The sequence below is a fragment of the Thalassophryne amazonica genome, chromosome 16 (genome assembly GCF_902500255.1).
Source record: "Thalassophryne amazonica chromosome 16, fThaAma1.1, whole genome shotgun sequence".
Classification (NCBI taxonomy): domain Eukaryota; kingdom Metazoa; phylum Chordata; class Actinopteri; order Batrachoidiformes; family Batrachoididae; genus Thalassophryne; species Thalassophryne amazonica.
In genome coordinates this window covers 59,131,327-59,152,270 of record NC_047118.1, presented here as the reverse complement: position 1 = coordinate 59,152,270, position 20,944 = coordinate 59,131,327, and the positions used below count along the sequence as shown (strand labels likewise).

Sequence of the window (20,944 nt, the reverse complement as noted above, 5' to 3'; positions counted from 1 at the left end):
ACTCAAAGATCTAAAACTTTTTCCACATACACAATATCACCATTTCCCTCAAATATTGTTCACAAACCAGTCTAAATCTGTGATAGTGAGCACTTCTCCTTTGCTGAGATAATCCATCCCACCTCACAGGTGTGCCATATCAAGATGCTGATTAGACACCATGATTAGTGCACAGGTGTGCCTTAGACTGCCCACAATAAAAGGCCACTCTGAAAGGTGCAGTTTTATCACACAGCACAATGCCACAGATGTCGCAAGATTTGAGGGAGCGTGCAATTGGCATGCTGACAGCAGGAATGTCAACCAGAGCTGTTGCTCGTGTATTGAATGTTCATTTCTCTACCATAAGCCGTCTCCAAAGGCGTTTCAGAGAATTTGGCAGTACATCCAACCAGCCTCACAACCGCAGACCACATGTAACCACACCAGCCCAGGACCTCAACATCCAGCATGTTCACCTCCAAGATTGTCTGAGACCAGCCACTCAGACAGCTGCTGAAACAATCGGTTTGCATAACCAAAGAATTTCTGCACAAACTGTCAGAAACCATCTCAGGGAAGCTCATCTGCATGCTCGTCGTCCTCATCGGGGGCTCGACCTGACTCCAGTTCGTCGTCGTAACCGACTTGAGTGGGCAAATGCTCACATTCGCTGGCATTTGGCACGTTGGAGAGGTGTTCTCTTCACGGATGAATCCCGGTTCACACTGTCCAGGGCAGGTGGCAGACAGCGTGTGTGGTGTCGTGTGGGTGAGCGGTTTTCTGATGTCAGTGTTGTGGAACGAGTGGCCCATGGTGGCGGTGGGGTTATGATATGGGCAGGCGTCTGTTATGGACGAAGAACACAGGTGCATTTTATTGATGGCATTTTGAATGCACAGAGATACTGTGACGAGATCCTGAGGCCCATTGTTGTGCCATACATCCAAGAACATCACCTCATGCTGCAGCAGGATAATGCACGGCCCCATGTTGCAAGGATCTGTACACAGTTCTTGGAAGCTGAAAATGTCCCAGTTCTTGCATGGCCGGCATACTCACCGGACATGTCACCCATTGAGCATGTTTGGGATGCTCTGGACCGGTGTATATGACAGCGTGTACCAGTTCCTGCCAATATCCAGCAACTTCGCACAGCCATTGAAGAGGAGTGGACCAACATTCCACAGGCCACAATTGACAACCTGATCAACTCTATGCGAAGGAGATGTGTTGCACTGCATGAGGCAAATGGTGGTCACACCAGATACTGACTGGTATCCCCCCCCCCAATAAAACAAAACTGCACCTTTCAGAGTGGCCTTTTATTGTGGGCAGTCTAAGGCACACCTGTGCACTAATCATGGTGTCTAATCAGCATCTTGATATGGCACACCTGTGAGGTGGGATGGATTATCTCAGCAAAGGAGAAGTGCTCACTATCACAGATTTAGACTGGTTTGTGAACAATATTTGAGGGAAATGGTGATATTGTGTATGTGGAAAAAGTTTTAGATCTTTGAGTTCATCTCATACAAAATGGGAGCAAAACCAAAAGTGTTGCGTTTATATTTTTGTTGAGTAGATCTGCATGATAGATTAGAAAATACATTCATGAATAACAAATAAATACAAAATGACCTCCTTTAAAAGTAAAGAATTAAGAGTAATACTACATTACCTGTTGAAGTGATCTGCCTCTGATTTTTGTTTTCCCGCATTTTCAGTGATTCACATTCATGTCTGTAAGAGATCTGAATCCATCATGCCACCACGGGTTTCACCACCAGAGATCAGACAGGAATAAATCAGATTCGGCATGTTTACCTTACAGAGCTCTGCATGGAGCAGGAAAAAACAAATGTACGAGTCACTTCATTTCATCCAGTTGCATGAACAGAGCCAAAGACCCCTGCTGTGGAAGGAGCAGATCAGATATGTTGATGTTAATAATCAGGAATCAGTCCATGCATGTCTTTTTCAATTTCAAAAGTCACACAAATCGATAAATCTTGTTTTGAGATCAATGCATTTGGTTTCCCCACTGTTTTTTTTATTTTTGCAGTGAACCATGTGTCTGGTTCAGTGAAAAGCATTCTTGTCCCAGTGTGACAGTTGTTATAACAGACTGGATTAGCACAGGCCGGGCGTGCCGGGGCCTGTAAAACTGCACACTTACAGGAAGTGTGCCTTTGTGTGTGTGTGTCCGTGTGCATGCATGTGTTTTGCACAAAAATCTTTGCACACTGGTGTAAAAGTTCATGCTGCTCGTGTCTGCAAATGCACCTTCATCCACGTTTTTACAAGCATCTGTCCTGCGCATATTTGTTTCCTGTGATGTGCACGTCCGTGTGATGGCTTATTGCATATGTCTGTGTGCGTGTGTGTGTGTGTGTGTGTGTGCGTGTGAGCGCATGTGTGTCAGGGAGTGCAGGAATGTCACACATATATGGCATACAGGATTCTTCCCGTGTCTCCATCTTTTTCTGTTCCCAGATCATATTACTGTACACTTGTGACACTTCTGAAACTTACATGGTTGCCCCGAGCAACAGGTTTTATTTATGGGTGACACACTGACCCCTGGTGGAGAAAGTGTTGGATTCTCCCTTTAAATGAGCTCCTAAATGTCAAAGAGGTCATATGACTGCTGAGCTTTGAATGTTTGATTATTAGTAGGATTCTGCAACAACGTCAGAGCAGATCTACTTGAATCTCAGTGGAATGATTAATCTTCAAAGTTAATGTTTTGGCTTTCAAAATATACTAGCGTGTTGCCCGTGGGGATCCACGGGCTCTATATTGGGTAGTATTTATAAAATAGGTTACTGACATTTTTCATTGGCGGTAATAAATTATGCAAAGTTTCTATAATTAATTGGAATAGTGTATAAGTCCAGAATGTTTTTAAAACCTTAGACCGGGAGCAGCCGAATGAACAGCAACAACAACAAGACCTCAACAGTTTTTAGAGGAAGAACTCAGTCTTTTTATTTCCTGTTAATTACATAATGTTATAATGGTACTTTACTGGCTTAATGTATTCATAAATTGTTTAGGTTGTTATCATATACACATTATTATTATTTTATTGTTACTTATATTTTGTCATTTGATTTTTAAATGGACCACAATAGTAAGTCCCTTCGGCTGCTCCCTTGTTTGCACTCGGGGTCGCCACAGCAAATCCAAGGTGGATCTGCATGTTGATTTGGCACAGGTTTTACGCCGGATGCCCTTCCTGACGCAACTCCACATTACATGGAGAAATGTGGCAGGGGTGGGATTTGAACCCAGAACCTTCTGACCTGAAACCAAGCGCATTAACCACTTGGCCACCACAATGAAAATAAGTATTTTTACTTTCTTGTGTCATCCATGTAATTTTAACGTATTTACAATTATATTATGTACTTACATTGAGCTTACTAAATAAAATCACGCACACATGCGTTTAATATATAGATGACTTACCACCCCCTGCTGGAATGGTGTGTGAGTCCAGAATGTACTTAAGAATGAAAACTGAGCCAGAGCTTTTTGTCTTTTCTGCATTCTGCCAGCAGGTGCTTTTATTTTTACATACCCACAAACAGAGATATGGCTGAAGACATCAAATGCACTACACTTCTCACTCATGGTAGCGACAATGTGATACTTAACTGAAGTGACTAAACCAACTGAACTACAAAAACACAATAAATCAATAACACTAACAACACTGTTAAACTAACATAAACCACAATAACAATATTTAAAACCCCCAAACCCCAAACTCCCATAGTGCATTGCAGCACAACATCCATTGTTCACTGTTGTTAGCTGATATCGCTAATTTCTCCAAAAATATTAGTCCTATCAACATTCTGTTTTCACAGCATTCGTCCTAAGCATACCAAATGGCAAATGTCAGCTCTTCCCAGTTTCTCCATGATTGAAGCCACATGCATGCAGAGGCCACTATTATACAACCCCTGGCAAAAATTATGGAATCACCGGCCTCGGAGGATGTTCATTCAGTTGTTTAATTTTGTAGAAAAAAAGCAGATCACAGACATGACACAAAACTAAAGTCATTTCAAATGGCAACTTTCTGGCTTTAAGAAACACTATAAGAAATCAGGAAAAACAATTGTGGCAGTCAGTAACGGCTACTTTGTTAGACCAAGCAGAGGGAAAAAAATATGGAATCACTCAATTCTGAGGAAAAAATTATGGAATCACCCTGTAAATTTTCATCCCCAAAACTAACACATGCATCAAATCAGATCTGCTCGTTAGTCTGCATCTAAAAAGGAATGATCACACCTTGGAGAGCTGTTGCACCAAGTTGACTGACATGAATCATGGCTCCAACACGAGAGATGTCAATTGAAACAAAGGAGAGGATTATCAAACTCTTAAAAGAGGGTAAATCATCACGCAGTGTTGCAAAAGATGTTGGTTGTTCACAGTCAGCTGTGTCTAAACTCTGGACCAAATACAAACAGCATGGGAAGGTTGTTAAAGGCAAACATACTGGTAGACCAATGAAGACATCAAAGCATCAAGACAGAAAACTTAAAGCAATATGTCTCAAAAATCGAAAATGCACAACAAAACAAATGAGGAACGAATGGGAGGAAACTGAAGTCAACGTCTGTTACCGAACTGTAAGAAACCTCCTAAAGGAAATGGGATTTACATACAGAAAAGCTAAACGAAAGCCATCATTAACACCTAAACAGAAAAAAACAAGGTTACAATGGGCTAAGGAAAAGCAACCGTGGACTGTGGATGACTGGATGAAAGTCATATTCAGTGATGAATCTCGAATCTGCATTGGGCAAGGTGATGATGCTGGAACTTTTGTTTGGTGCCGTTCCAATGAGATTTTTAAAGATGACTGCCTTGAAGAGAACATGTAAATTTCCACAGTCATTGATGATATGGGGCTGCATGTCAGGTAAAGGCACTGGGGAGATGGCTGTCATTACATCATCAATAAATGCACAAGTTTACGTTGATATTTTGGACACTTTTCTTATCCCATCAATTGAAAGGATGTTTGGGGATGATGAAATAATTTTTCAAGATGATAATGCATCTTGCCATAGAGCAAAAACTGTGAAAACATTCCTTGCAAAAAGACACATAGGGTCAATGTCATGGCCTGCAAATAGTCCGGATCTTAATCCAATTGAAAATCTTTGGTGGAAGTTGAAGAAAATGGTCCATGACAAGGCTCCGACCTACAAAGCTGATCTGGCAACAGCAATCAGAGAAAGTTGGAGCCAGATTGATGAAGAGTACTGTTTGTCACTCATTAAGTCCATGCCTCAGAGACTGCAAGCTGTTATAAGCCAGAGGTGGTGCAACAAAATACTAGTGATGTGTTGGAGCGTTCTTTTGTTTTTCATGATTCCATAATTTTTTCCTCAGAATTGAGTGATTCCATATTTTTTCCCTCTGCTTGGTCTGAAAAAATTACCGTTACTGACTGCCACAATTGTTTTTCCTGATTTCTTATAGTGTTTCTTAAAGCCAGAAAGTTGCCATTTGAAATGACTTTAGTTTTGTGTCATGTTTGTGATCTCCTTTTTTTCTACAAAATTAAACAACTGAATGAACATCCTCCGAGGCCGGTGATTCCATAATTTTTGCCAGAGGTTTTATATATATATATATATATATATATATATATATATATTTTGGTGGACAAATACTGAATTTTGGAAGGATCCAGTTCTGTTTAACATGCAGCCCTGTTAAAGGGTTTTAGGCATATTCACAAAAACCTGTAAAATACATCATATGCACAAAATAAATGTACTTTAGGTGTAATAAATGTAAACAAATATAATGTGTGATGACTTTAGGTGGTCTCCTGCTATTTATAAGTAGTGTTTAATAAGGCTTTTGCAATCATTAATAAGGACTTAGCTGTGAACGTGTGGGTGTTGTCATTTAAAAGAGGCAGCACACTTACAAACAAATGTTAAAAGTACTATACAAACAATCCATTATGGAAAATAGGCTTATTTCATTTTGGTATTGTTTGCATTTTCTATGTTTATTCATTTATGTACTTTGAAAGAAGTGATATTCTGTTGACCCATGGGGTTAGGATTAAGAAGAATGCAGAATGTGTTTACCTGTGGCTTCATGTGATACGAGCGTTTTAGGACAAGCTGTATTTTAATCGAAATCCTGAAGTGCCTAAATATTTTGCATAGTTTCTTACAGTCGGACGAATCCTCTTTTTTTGCTGCAGTTTAAAAGTTCTATAATCTAATGGTCTTACTTTTGTACTGTCATGCACATGTCACTGACAGAACCCTGTAATGTGCTTCTCAGCCAAAAACAACAAAGGGTTTAACCAGTAGGAAGTGCGGTCAATCCTAGCGCTGAAAATATGGTATTATAAGTTGATCAACAGAAAAAAATGCATAGTGGTCATCCCAGGGTGGCAGCTACAGCCAGGCTGGGGTCAAGGAAAGGTTTACACTAGAGGTGGGCGATACCGGGAATTTTGGTATTGATCCAATATCAAGTAAATACAGGCCCATTATCGCCGATATCGATACCGATAACGATACTTTTTCATATGTAAGCTTCATAGATCCAAAGGATCCAAAAGACCTAGGATAGAATTTCGCCAAACATTGTACGTGACAACAAAATACTTTATTATCTCAATCAACATTTTTGTTTAACTGGAGGAGAGCGCTGAGTGGGCGGGTCAGGCTGAGCCTACCTGCATGGCTGTTGGCTGGCACCACTGACCCACGTGATGGTGCAACAACAAAAGACCAGAGGGGGGGAGGGTGCGCTGCTCCGTGTTGTGTGACACAGTGCAGCGCTGCTCTTACAGACAGAGAGTAGACTTTGATGAATCTGCGTGTGCAGCAGTCAGTGTGTTCAGGACAGAAAAAAAGCTTGAGTATCGATCTTTTTACACGAGGATCTTTCAATATCAATACCAGCGTTGGTATTGATATTATCAATATTAGGATCGATCCGCCCACCTCTAGTTTACACCTGGGTCAACACTTAAAAATGTTCCAATCATATTGAAAAGTAGACCACATTATTTGTCTAATCATAGGGATTCCTAAAAAGGTACAGTTTTAAGTATCTATAGTTTTAAGTATCTATGACTGAATGATTTGGAATTTAAAAAAATGTAAATGGTAACAAAGGTCCAGGAGTTAAAATTTATGATGCTCCAATTTGTTTTAAAAAAAAGTGATCCAAATTATTGGTTGAGCTAATAGGGTTACATGTGTTATGGGTAGTTATCACGTTACATTGTAACATGTGTCATATGTCATAGATTCCATTGGACGTTGACTCTGTTTGACCATTACTTTGGAGGCTAAGCATTCAACACAGTAAAGAAACATGACTCCTACCCTACAGTATAAACAAAACAACAACAAATCTGTCAATTCTATTTATCACCACATTAAAAGGACATATGATGAGGATAAACTGATTAAAATTTGCTGAACTTTGGTGCATCAGATCAATCGAAAAAACAAGTTTGTTTTTACCAGTATGTAAAATCCCAGAGATCTGAGCACTGCCCCCTGCTGGACCTGTCTGTGATTGTTCCATGGACTACTGCAATCTTACCATCTCGTGTGAGAGAAGTTAGGAGCAGGTGTCTTTTTGAAGTTGCATGCAGCTTGAAATGAGCTTGTTTGTCCATTTCTTTCATTTCCAAAGTCTTCTATAGGTCTAGTGGCAACCAAGTTCACCGCTGCTGGTGATCGCAAATGCTCTGCTTTGAACTAAACCAATGACATAAAATGCATGCAAGTTAATTTCCCTCCTCCCACTAAATATTAATCTGTGTGAGCACTAAACCTTTTTCCTGTCCTGCTCAGCGAAATACAAACATAAGAACAACCAGTGCCAATAGAAAAGCTCTTAAAATGTTTCAGGCCATGTGATAGTTTGTGCATTGCATGTGTGTTGAAGAAGCACAAGTCTGGTTTTACTTTTCATGTTTCTTTGGACAACAGCTTTTGTATTCATATTTTTATTCTTGTTGTTTTTGGCTGTACGTGTCCTTCTCACGGTTCAGTGGGATACAAATGGTGCAAATTAATCTCGTATTGCAGATTTCTGTACAGTACAGCTGCCTAGTTTTGTTTTAAATTTGTGTGTGTGTGTGTGTGTGTGTGTGTGTGTGTGTGTGTGTGTGTGTGTGTGTGTGTGTGTGTGTGTGTGTGTGTGTGTGTGTGTGTGTGTGTGTGTGTGTGTGTGTGTGTGTGTGTGTATGTGCACCTGTGTTTATGAGGTATATTCCTAAATCAACACATCGTGCAAACTTAGATTCCAATGTAAGCAGCACTAATCTTGTCAAACATGCCAGACATCAGTTCCAGTCTTTTCTAACAAATCACACCAGTTTACGGTGACTAATTTATTACATCTTGAATCATAATTGGGGTATTTTTTTTTTTCCATATATCTATCTAATTGTTACCAACTCCAGGAGGTCATTTTTCATTTGGTGTTTTTTATTTTTGCCTCAGGTGTGTCTCAAGTGAGGGGCTTCTCTTATTTTGGAAGCCATATTTCTTTGCGGCGTGAAGAGAGAATTATGAGCCTCGTGAGAAGAGCGTTTCCTATGGCGCACCTTTACGCACCGCCGCTGACAGTGCGAGTGGTCTGGAAGTGATTCATGGCTCTTTTTGGCCTACAGGTCCACATCATCGCTTTGACCCCATTGGCTGGCAGTCTGAACGTGGCCTCAAGGCAATCAGAGGGAATTCTGGGTAGCTACAGTTTTTAGGTTTTACTTAGTGAGAAGTGACGGGACTTTATTGTGGAAGTTCATTTCCACCAATGCAAGAGAGAAGCAAATTGAGGCATGATTTATAGATCACTACCCCATACTCATTCAGCTTTATGGAGCATAAAGTCAAAACTGAGATAAAATGCTGATAAGTCAAAATTATGAGATTCAAATTGAAAACTAGAGCATAAAAAGTTTAACAAATATAAATCAGCATTTCATGTACCGGTTAAAATGTGAGGTACAGTCAAAATTTGAACTTTTTAAGACATAGTTTAGAAAACACAAAGTCAAACTTTTGACTTTTTACATCATTATACAAATAATGAATGTTTATGAGTTCAATGGTATGAATATTTCATGAGCTGAAAGCTGAAACATGCCATTCAACGAGGCAAACCAAATTAAATATTCGTTCCATTGAAAGAATGTAAAAACATTCATTATTTGTTTTATATAACGGCTAAAATACATCCTTGTCATTTGATATTTTATTAATTTAGAAACAACAGAAAAGGGACTTACATTTTGGTGTTCCACTGCTGCTAAAGTCCAAATTGTGATGTGTAGTCCAGTGATGCTGTGCACTGACTTCGGACTTCCATAAAAAAAAAGAAAAAAAAAAGACTATGTGTAGTTCCTCAGTCCAGCCAAAAATCACATCAGCTTTTCATCTGTGTGTGTGTGTGTGTGTGTGTTACAAGAATTAGCAGTGTCAGTTAGCTCGTTGTCCCCCCTGCGCACGCACACACACGCAACCGGGTCGGTGCTTGTACTACCAAAAAAAGACTGTGTACATCCTCAGTGCAGCGAAAAAAAATCACTTCAGAAATTAGTCCAACTTTTCATTCTTTTTTCCTGCTAACAGCCTCCAGACAGGGCAGTGGATTTGTTTTGTGTGTGTGTGTGTGTTACAAGAATTAGCCGTGTCAGTTAGCTCAATCAAATCATGTTTCAGTAGAGTCGTTAACCCCTGCGTGTGCACACACACGCAGCCGGATCAGCGCATGTGCGTGCGTGTACTACAAAAAAAAGACTGTACATCCTCAGTGTAGCGGAAAAAAAAAATCACATCAGAAATGAGTCCAGCTTTTCATTCCAACTTCCTGCCAATAGCCTCCAGACAGCACAGTGGATTTGTTTTGTGTGTGCATGCACGAGCACGTGTGGGTGCGCGTGCACGAGGGTGTGCGCGCATGCATGTGTGCATGCACATGTGCAGAGTGCAACGGTACCAAACGTATGGAACCAAATTTGCACTCTAAATGGAACCAAACTGCCCTCTAAATGCAATGCAACACAAATGGGATGAATTAATCCATGTCATGTTACATACAAAGCACCAATCAAATGACAAGGATCCACTCAGCCATTATATAAAATCAGATATTAAGTCAATTATATAGTAAGATACAACTGCATGAGTGTTTCTGTGTAGGCTCTCAGTTGTCCAGGTGGTTTCCATAGTGTGTGTGTGTGTGTGTGTGTGTGTGTGTGTGTGTGTGTGTGTGTGTGTGTGTGTGTGTGTGTGTGTGTGTGTGTGTGTGTGTGTGTGTGTGTGTGTGTGTGTGTGTGTGTCCCTCTTCTGTCCAAATGACACCTTGGAATTGAGCCAAACTTGGCACACATATACTTTGACATACAAGGAATGACACAGGATTTGGCACAAGTTTTACGCTGAATGCCCTTCCTGGTGCAACCTCAATACTACTCGGAGAAACACACACAGACCCTGGTTTTAATAAGTCGTCTCCCATCCAATTACTAATTGAGACATGAAAATTGAGACATGACCTGTGTCGACATTCTGAGTTAGAGTTATGAAAAAAGTAAAAATTTTGACTATATACCAGGGATAGACCAATTATCAGCCCAGCCAATAATCAGCCAGCCAGTAATCGGTCTACCTGTACTTCATACATCATAACGAGATATTAACTCATTATTTGCAAGATAAAATTAAGTTTAAATTGTGACATACCATGTCAGAGTTATGATTCATTATGATTTGTGAGATGTAACTGTGACAAACAAATTTGAAATTGTAAGACATAAAGATAACATGTTACTTTATTGGCAAAACTGTGGCACAGTCACAATTTCAGCTATTATTAAAGTCAAAGTTTCAGTTTCCTGAGTGTGCTGGAAATGCATTTCCTACTTTACCTCAGCAGATTTTGTCACATTTGTTTTAGTAACAATTGAAACAAGTAAGGATTGTGCTTATCAGTACAAAATCTGATGCTTTTTAATTTTTTTGTTATACAGTACATCTCATTTTAAATATAGTGGAGCTTGATGGTTGGCCCCGTGCACCCTTCCCCCTCAGTTTCTGCACACAGAGGCTCATTCACATGCTTGTTAAGTCATTAACTCACTTATTTATTGATGTCTGCCTCCAGACTGACTGAGCATTTCAGACAACAGCCTGTGTCAGCCTGTCCTGACCATATTAGTCCACATTCCGTCTCTTCTCACATTGTATTTATCTGCTGTAATTTTTCACTCCAAATATCAGATCTAAAGCATAGCTGCACTTGTGTGTGTGTGAATTAAGTATTCATGAACTACATTAAAAAGGCTAGAAATAATAGGCAGACTGGCTTTTGATATCAAGCTTGATGTCTTATTTTTAAGGGTAAGTTTTTTTTTTTAAGTTAAGAGCACATTGAAGCACGTTGAAACACTGATGTACGTCCTAATAAGCTGAGCTCCTCAAAAAATTTTGGGCATGCTAAAAATTTTCAATGAATGGCAACGTGTGACTCATACGTCCCACACATAAGTTATCCTGGGACATAAGTTGTAGGTAAGTTATGGGACTGTTGGCACAAGTTTCTTGTAATTTACTCATAAGTCTAAATATGTCCATTAATGCAGGCCACTGATTGGCGAAAAGCTGCAGTCCTCATGCAGATCGACTGTTTCATTCATACACGGAGTAAATCTGACCTGTTTATTTCAGTCCAATTCACCATTACAGATGGACATGAATCCACATAAAGCTCCTGATTTCTGAAAATTATGTCTGGAAATACTTTAATTCATGGCGGGAAACGTAGCATTTTAAAGCAAGTCCCTCTGTGTTTTTTCTGCTCCAGGTGCGTTTCTCATGCCGGTGTCGCACTCTGATCAAATCAAATCAAATCAATTTTATTTATAAAGCGCCAAATCACAACAAACAGTCGCCCCAAGGCGCTTTATATTGTAAGGCAAAAGCCATACAATAATTACAGAAAAACCCCAACGGTCAAAACGACCCCCTATGAGCAAGCACCTGGCGACAGTGGGAAGGAAAACTCCCTTTTAACAGGAAGAACACACTGTGATCACACTGTGATGATTTAAACTCTTAAAGCACAGTGCTGTGGTGTGATCATCAGACGACCTGATCGATTGATCAGGGTGCTCACACCTGATTAATATCCTGTAACTCTTTAAAGCGTCATCGCTGTCGGTGTGATCATCAAACGACCTGATCGATCAGGGTGATCACATCCGATTAATGCGCTGTAACTCTGTAAAGCACCATCAATTTCAGTGATCCCCACACCGAAAGATCACACAGCACTTCATTCAGCTCACACCTGATCGCGTGATCACACCAGCTCCATCCAGAGATGGGAGATGTATTCGTGTTGGTGATCCTCCTGTCCTGTGCGCCAATAGCATTTCTCATGTATTTGTCCGTGAATTGTTCTGTAATTTATGTTTGTAGCATGGCCCAAGCAGAGGGTCACCCCTTTGAGTCTGGTCTGCTTGAGGTTTCTTCCTCAGAGGGAGTTTTTCCTTACCACTGTTGCTCTGGGGGTTGGTAAGGTTAGACCTTACCTGTGTGAAGCGCTTTGAGGCAACTCTGTTGTGATTTGGCGCTATATAAATGAAAATAAATAAAAAAATCGCGGTCGACTGGCGCTTTAAAAGTTTAAATCATCACAGTATTTCATTATTCAGGTCTGTGATGACCTGATCAGACCTGATCAGCCAACCTGATCAGAAATAAACAGCACTTTAAAATTTTAAAGAGTCACAGCACTTCATTCATTCACGGCAGCGTTTCCCACAGCCATTCCACTCATCAGCATTCTGTACACAACGAAAATGGTCCACCAAGATAAAAAAATTATTTATTTTTTTTTTTTTAGCAAAAACTCAAGACCTAACGTGGACATCTTGGTTTTAAAATGACGTCATGGATGTCTTCCTGCAAGTTGGTCTTTATCCTTATAGAGATATTGGAGTGTTCATTATTAATTAATTTATTGATCTCTATTTAACCCATCAATTAAATTATTCACTGTTAGGCTGTAAAATATCAAAGTGACACCTTCACATCTCTTATTTTGTCCCAGAAATGGTCCTGAATCAAAGATATTCAAATTTAAAACTGAAATAATGTGGTGATTCATTGATTTATCAAATAACAAAGATAAATGTCAAATTTCCAATTTGGATCAAATTTTGTGGCATTATTTAAGGTCAGCCAAGGACAATGTGATTGTATTGGGGGCACTGTGTGTCTGTGTGTGTGTGTGTGGGGGGGGGGGGGGGGGGGACTGTTAAAAACTGGTGTGACTTTGGCCCAATGCTTATAAATGGGGGATATTTAGAATGGCTATTTCAAAGAAATGGTTAAAAATGCACCCATTACAACATAATAATAAAAGCCTAATATGACGTCATATTCTATTGGTCACATGATCTTTAACCTTAAGTGACCTTAAAAGGTGAAACTCATTTGAAATGGTTATTTGACAGACTTGATTGTGTACACTAAGTCCTGTAGTTACTATGAAACAAAATTATGAAGACATATATCACCTTTCTAGTGGTCACATGACTTTTGACCATGGGTGACATTGAAAGGTCAAGCTCAATGTCATAACTGTTTAAAGCACCATTGACACTTTCTTGGAAGGTCACAGTGTATAACCAGGACAAATTGGTGTGTGAAAATAATGGTTGCTCACAAATTTGACAAAGCACACCTTCTGATGGTGGAACATGGTGGACTTCTACCATTTGATGTGCAAAAATAAGCATAGTATGCCCTTAATATAACCTCAGCACAACCTTGATGCTTCCAAAAAAATCCCTCCAGATGATGTTATGGCATGCACAACAACATGGCCTGCTCCAAGGAAATGCAAGGGCTTACCAACGTATGTAAAATGTTGTGATTGGAAAAAAGGAATCTTCAAACATCTTGAAAATTCCACAACTGTTAAAACAAGAACAAGGCAGGGGTGGTGGGGACAAACATTCGGGTTTATCATGGACACTCTCCTGGATGCTCAAATGTTTTCCAAGGTATGAACAAGGTTTCAAACAGTTTCCTTCCAGGATAGGATGCACATCTGAGAAAGTGAGAACACAACTTAAATCAAACACTTTGGAGTCAATATGGATTAAACATGGTGGAAGAACTGTGTGTTAGTCAAGTATAAAGAGATTCAATTTTGGACAGAATTGATTAAATGTCAAGTCCACAGAGCCATATATTATGGTATCACAGTATCACCAAGAAATAACTGGAATGAATTGATTTGTCAAATACCTAAAGGACATTTTTTTGGTCAGTTTCCACCCCAGGAGCTTGTGGGGCATTTTAAAAGATCTGTGCATGTTTTCAGCCTCGAGACCACGTCTGAAAGTCTCAACTCTGGGATAGGTACTTCTGAGTGACCTTGAAAAACCATTGGGTGGAGCTTGACACTTGTTTGTGGGTGTCCGTCTATGTTAACGTCTCTCTCTCTCTCTCTGGGAAATTCAGAGAAGCTAAGGAGACGGCGGATATCGTTGGTGCCGTCTTTGATGGCATTGATGCACAAAGTTGGAAACACAGCGTTTCCCAAAGGTTGGAAATAGAATACTCACCCCAGGAGGGAGCTTGACACTGAGTGGTCACTGACTCATGTAGGAGAAGATGACAACAACAATTGTCAAGCCAGAAGAGTGAAACAAGAGCAGCAGTAGAAGAAGTGAAACAGAATGGATAGTAGAGGTGACAGATGGCCTGGCTCAGAGGTACAGGCATTGCTGGCTTTCTTCTCGTTGGATGAGGTCATTGAATGATCAAGTCCTTGAGGAGGAATGAGAAAGTCTACATTGCAGCTGAAACTGTTGCAGAATTATTACGTCACTGCATATGTAGTAATGATTGAGAAGGCCAATCACGGGGCTATTCCTGCAAGCATTCATGACACGTGGGCAGTAGGTTGAATTTCAGCGGTTAAAACAGTCCTACTGGGTTATTTTATAACATTTAATGAACACATTCTGTTATAACTGTTCAGGATCACTGTGCAATTATTCTCCATAAACATTCTGTCTCCTTCGATAGTTGCTGTGAGCGATTGAATCATGTGATTGGCTCTATCGAATGTTCGCCTGTGATTTCACCAAAAACTGGAGCTTTCACAGAAAAGATCCTGCAATCTGGGAGGACGGCTGTGGAAGGGGTGGAGAAGATATGGGGGCAGGAGAAGGGGGCAGGAAAGAGAGCCAGAGAGGGTGGGGGACTGACATTGCACTCTCATTCCAAACTGTGGAAGTTGAGAAGTAGGCAAAGAGAAAAATAAGTTGCTGCTTTAAGAAAGAGAGATAGAGAGTTGGAGAGCCGTGGTTTTGGATCACTGAGCTGTTATTCTTTTTTTTCCCTTTCTCTCACTCCCCTCCTCTGTTTTGCACGGACTCCTAATTTGGGATTTGTTTAAAAGCGTGACTGCGCCTGTAAGGAAGACTTTTCCTTGCTGGGGAAAGGGAACCCTGCTCCCTCTCTCTTGCATTAAATACACACTCACATAAACTGTGGCGCTCCCAAAATGTCTGATTCCACTGTCAACGCTCACTTGGAAGGGATCATATCAGACTTTGAAGGTTGGTTTCTTTCTCTCGCTGTCTTCTTCTTGTGCTAACTCCGCCGTGAGGCGCTCCTTAACCCTGCCATGAGGACACAATAGATAGTTTCCACATGTTTGATTGGAACCCAGTGGAGTTGGAAAAATGCTACGCGTGGAGGTTTCGTTGACGTCTGCGGTGAGCTGTGGTGTTCTTTAAAGAGAAATGGTGGATTTTGCATGTCTAAATCTTTTATCGAGTGTCTGCATGGTTGCTTTGGATGTTATTTAAGGTTTGTGAGCTTATATGATCTGGAAACTGCGCATTTTAAAGTTCCACATAAGCTGATCTCCATCTCTATAATGATGCTTCCATGCTGCTGTAGGGGGAACACCTGGCAAACTGTACCCAGCTGTGGTCTCTTCTTCCTTTTCATCAATTGCCCCCTGGCACAACAGAATCCCCCTGTCATCCTTCTCCTCCCATTCTGTCTCCTCCTACTTCATCTTTTCCTCTCTCAGCAGCTCATCCATCCTCGACTCCTCTCCCGTGGCCTGACTGGAGCAGATCCAGGGAGAGTATTAGGTGGGGGGTGGAGGCCATGACAGGCCAACAGCTTTCGACCATCCTGCCAGTCTGTCTGTCTGTCTGTCCGTCTGTCTCCTAGCTGTCTCTCACAAGCACATAGGCATTAGAAACACATCCGCACTTGTCCAGAGTGCCTCTTCTATCAACACTAGTTTGATTGTGGTATGTACTGTGAACCTGCCTCCCCGTCCCTGTCTACTGCCTGCCTTTAGGTCTTTAAATTTCCAGCTTACAGGGTGCAACAGAGCAGAAAGATAAGTGACATTCAGGAAAGACGGGACTTACAGGCAGAAGATTGTGTGTTAAGTCATGCTTTTAGGCAACTCTCATCCATGTGTGACACCAACCTAAGGGACTGCTGTTGTGATTATCAGTGGTGTGTAGTAATACCCGCATTAACGTAATGTGTAGACCTGTGGTCCTGTGTGGCTCGTTGATACAGCAGAGATATAGAGTCCTTTTGGAGCCATCCGTGAGATAAGAATCGGGGCTAGAATGTAATCACAAGTATTCTACTAAAGGCTCTTTTGTGCTTGCTGTTAAATAATGTCTGAACCCACGGCATCATTCCTGTACTGCATTAATCCCAAGTGTTCTTTGTTTGGGTCCTCCAGAATTAACGTAATGCATCCCCAGGGCATACTTACCCGCTTGAACGGCGGGGGCAGTACTTCCTACAGTGATGCAACAAAAAACAGGATACTGAGAAGAAGACATGAATCCCGGCCATAATCCAAGTAGATAACATTTGACATAGTCACTTTTTGTGTTACTCTTCTTGGCTTTTGTGTTGTCATACATAAATTGTCATATACAAATACAGTTGTCTGTAAAGTTTGGGCACCCCTGATGATTTCCATGATTTTCCTTTATAAATCATTGGTTGTTTCGATCTGGAATTTCAGTTAAATATATAATATAGCAGACAAACACAGTGATATCTGAGAAGTGAAATGAAGTTTATAGGCATTCTTCTTTACAAAACATCTCAGGTTTGTTGGTTTCTGAGCATGGACAGCCCGCTTAAAATCACACCACAGATTTTCAATAATATTCAGGTTTGGTGACTGAGATGGTCATTCCAGAACATTGTACTTGTTCCTCTGCATGAATGCCTGAGTAGATTTTGAGCAGTGGGTTGTTGTCTTGTTGAAAGATTCAGCCCTGGTGCAACTTAAATTTTGTCACTGATTCATGAACATTGTTCTCAAGAATCTGCTGATATTGACTGGAATCCATGTGACCCTCAACTTTAACAAGATTCTCAGTACCTGCACTGGCCACACAGCCCCACAGCATGATGGAACCACCTCCAAATTTTACTGTAGGTAGCAAGCGTTTTTCTTGGAATGCTGTGTTCTTTTTCAGCCATGCATACAGCCCCTTGTTATGTCCAAATAACTCAATTTTAGTTTCATCAGTCCACAGCACCTTATTCCAAAATGAAGCTGGCTTGTCTAAAAGTGCTTTAGCATACCTCAAGTGACTCTGTTTGTGGTGTGTACGCAGAAAAGGCTTCCTCTGCAATACAGCATCATACAGCATCTCTTTGTGCAAAGTGCGCTGTATAGTTGAACGATGCACAGAGACACTATCTGCTGGAAGTTCATGTTGTAGGTCTTTGGAGCAGGTCTGTGGGTTGACTATGACTGTTCTCACCATCCTTTGCTTCAGGTTATCTGATATTTTTCTTGGCCTGTCACTTCTGGCCTTAACTAATACTGTGCCTGCGGTCTTCCATTTCCTCACTATGTTCCTCACAGTGGAAACTGACAGCTGAAATCTCTGAGATAGCTTTTTGTATCCTTCCTCTAAACCATGATGTTGAACAATGAATGTTTTCAGGTCATTTGAGAGTTGTTTAGTGGCTCCCATGTTGCCACTCACTAGAAGAGATGCAAAGAGGGGAAACATTTGCAAATGATTGAATTCACCTGTGTAAGGAGGTCAAGGGTCAGTGAGCTTACCAAACCAATTTTGTGTTCCAATAAATAGTGCTAAATGTATTCAAATCAATAAAATGACAAGGGTGACCAAATTTATGCACCTGCCTAATTTTGTTTAAATAATTATTGCACACTTTGTGTACATACTAGAAACTTCGTTTCACTTCTCATATATCAGTGTGTCTGTCTGCTATATGATATATTTAACTGAAAATTCTGATCCAGACAACCAATGATTTATAAAGGAAAATCATGAAAATTATCAGGGGTGCCCAAACTTTTGCGTACAACTGTTTAGAGGAAATATAGAAGAATATAGAGGATATATTTGCTCACAAATGAGCTCAACAGGTTCACTTCTAAGTCAGATGTATGCTATCTAGCTTGTTTAGCTTAGTTAGTGAACCACTTCAAGTACTGGACTATTCAGAAAGGTAATGTATTTGGGATATCCAATGTTATGTTAAAAATGCCCTCTTTTTGGAACAGTTTGTACTCTGTCAGAACCAAATGTAATACAATTTGCAGTTACCAGGCATGACTGTAGCTGGTATCATTTTGGATTGTTTTCTGGCATCTCAGAGAACACAGTATCAACATGAGTTTTGATTGAGCAACAACATGAGCTTGCTTAGGACTCTGGGGGATAGGATTAGGACTCTGAATATATAGGGGGAGGTTAAATTCCAGGCGTGTGCTTCAGGCTACCTGTCTGTGTGTGTGTGTGTGTGTGTGTTGCAAGAATTAGCAGTGTGCACGCGCACGCATGCATGTGTTTGAGAGACCTTGGACAAGATGCTTCATCTGCATCATCCCCGTTCACCAAACTCTAAATGGGTACCAGCTTTTGCTTTAATCTTTGATGGCCTGGTATCCCATTCAGGAGGATTACAGACACTTATTCACTCCATGTTATTGTATCTGAGGATATTAGACTTCTTCTGTGAAGTAGTTAAGCTCTGCTGCTTTAGTCAGTCTTATAACTGCACCATTATTTCTTCCCTGTAGTTTTCAGGAGATTTCGTATGTTTTTATAATCCTCAGGCCAGTGGATGGGGACAGTTATGCAATAACAGAGGCAAACTGTAACTAGTATCTCTTTCCCTTTCTGCAATGGGTATTCACTGGTTCAGCAAGAGGAAATTCCACAGGGGCAGATTTCTGTGGTGGTTTAAAATGTCGGGGTAGGCAGAAGAGGGATGGATCTGAGAACAGCCAGGCCTCTCTTTACAGACCGACCCTGAGTACACAGCATTCAGCACACTGTCACAGTCACTCAGGTTCTGCCAATCAAAGGTAAAATATGAGTAAAAAATATGTTCACCCAGATCAGAACAGCCGAACAGAACATACTGAAGATTACAGATGAGGCAGGCGGATTTAATTCACATTATTTCTAATTTTTTGAAGGCTTTTCAGACCATTTTTAACTGTGGGTGTTCACATCCATTGGAACATAAAACGCCATAGTAGAGCCTCACTGAGCTTCTGTGTTTGGGGGGAGGAAGTCTCCCCGACACAGGCTGGTGATAACATCCAAACGAGGCTCCATCGTTATCAGGATTATCAGCCTGCTAGATGCGCACTAGCTAAGACAGGTTTCCTGCTAATGGCAGCAGTAATTTTGGTGCTGCAGGAAAGCATGGAGGGTCATTTCCAGGGCTTTGCTGGGTTTAATTAATCTATGTAGCTTCTTTTTTTGTAACCCAACATGGAGTGGAAAAGGGGTCAATGAGAATGGGTAGCATTCATCCATCCATCCATCATTCAAGGGATGCTCTTAGGCCAATGAAGTGCAGTTGAGATGTGCATTTTGACAGAATTTAAGACGTGGTGATCTCATGAGAGAGAGAGGTAGCGTGAGGGTGAACATCTTTAATAATATTTAACTAATACTTTTGATTGATGTCTCATTCATCACAGAGAATACTTGGAAACTGTGTTCTTCTAGGTTAGTGTAGATTATAATTTATTCAGAATTCCTACTCATATCAGGGGCCTTGAAGGGGGTTTTGATGAGACCCTCAATACCCCTCCCCCCAAATAAAATATCAAGTGCACACTTTCAATTAAAATTCTTAACCAAATAAAAGTAAACACTCAAGGAGAAAAATGCAAAACTTCACCTTACTGCTTCACTGCCTCACCTCAGGGAGCTTTGGTGTCTCCTGTCTGCTTGCATGCTCTGGCACACAATTTATGCACACAATAAACAACTCAGGCAAAATTACTTTGAATCAGATTTGTGCACGGCAGCATGGTGGCTTAGTGGTTAGTACTGTTGCCTCACAGCAAGAAGGTCATGGGTTTGATTCCCACCTGTGGTCTTTCTATGTGGAGTTTGCATGTTCTACCCATTTTTGTGTGGTTCTCTCCGGGTGCTCCGGCTTCCTCCCACATCCAAAAGACATGCAGGTTAGGTGGACGGGAAACTTTAAATTGTTGATTGGTGTGTGTGAAGGTGTGAATGTGTTGGTTTGTCTACATGTGGCCCTGCTACAGGCTGCCGTCCTGTCCAGGGTGTACCTCGTCTCACGCCCTGTGACTGCTGGGATAGGCTCCACCCCTCGTGACCCTTAATTGGAGTAAGTGGTTGAAGATGAGTGAGTGAGTGAGTGAGTGAGTGAGTGAGTGAGTGAGTGAGTGAGTGAGTGAGTGAGTGAGTGAGTGAGTGAGTGAGTGAGTGAGTGAGTGAGTGAGTGAGAGAGATTTGTGCATCTGCAATCCCACAACAGTGCTTTCATATGTCCAAACTACAAACCTAGTTATTATTATCTAAAATTTCTATTGGGCTTGATAAATC

At 40.9% G+C, this 20,944-nt stretch overlaps 1 protein-coding gene across 3 annotated transcripts in view; it reads left to right on the top strand.

The window, feature by feature from the left end:
- The window catches only part of LOC117528275 (septin-9-like), a 274,932-nt gene that overhangs the window by 67,826 nt on the left and 186,162 nt on the right, over positions 1-20,944 (top strand). Inside the window, exon 1 of one of the 3 annotated variants that reach the window (XM_034190885.1) lies at positions 15,325-15,646. The exons of the other annotated variants lie outside the window; for them this stretch is intronic. Coding sequence (XP_034046776.1) covers positions 15,592-15,646 — 55 coding nt within the window. The 5' untranslated portion in view covers positions 15,325-15,591. Of the gene's footprint in view, positions 1-15,324; positions 15,647-20,944 lie in introns of those variants that run through there. 3 annotated transcript variants of the gene reach the window in all.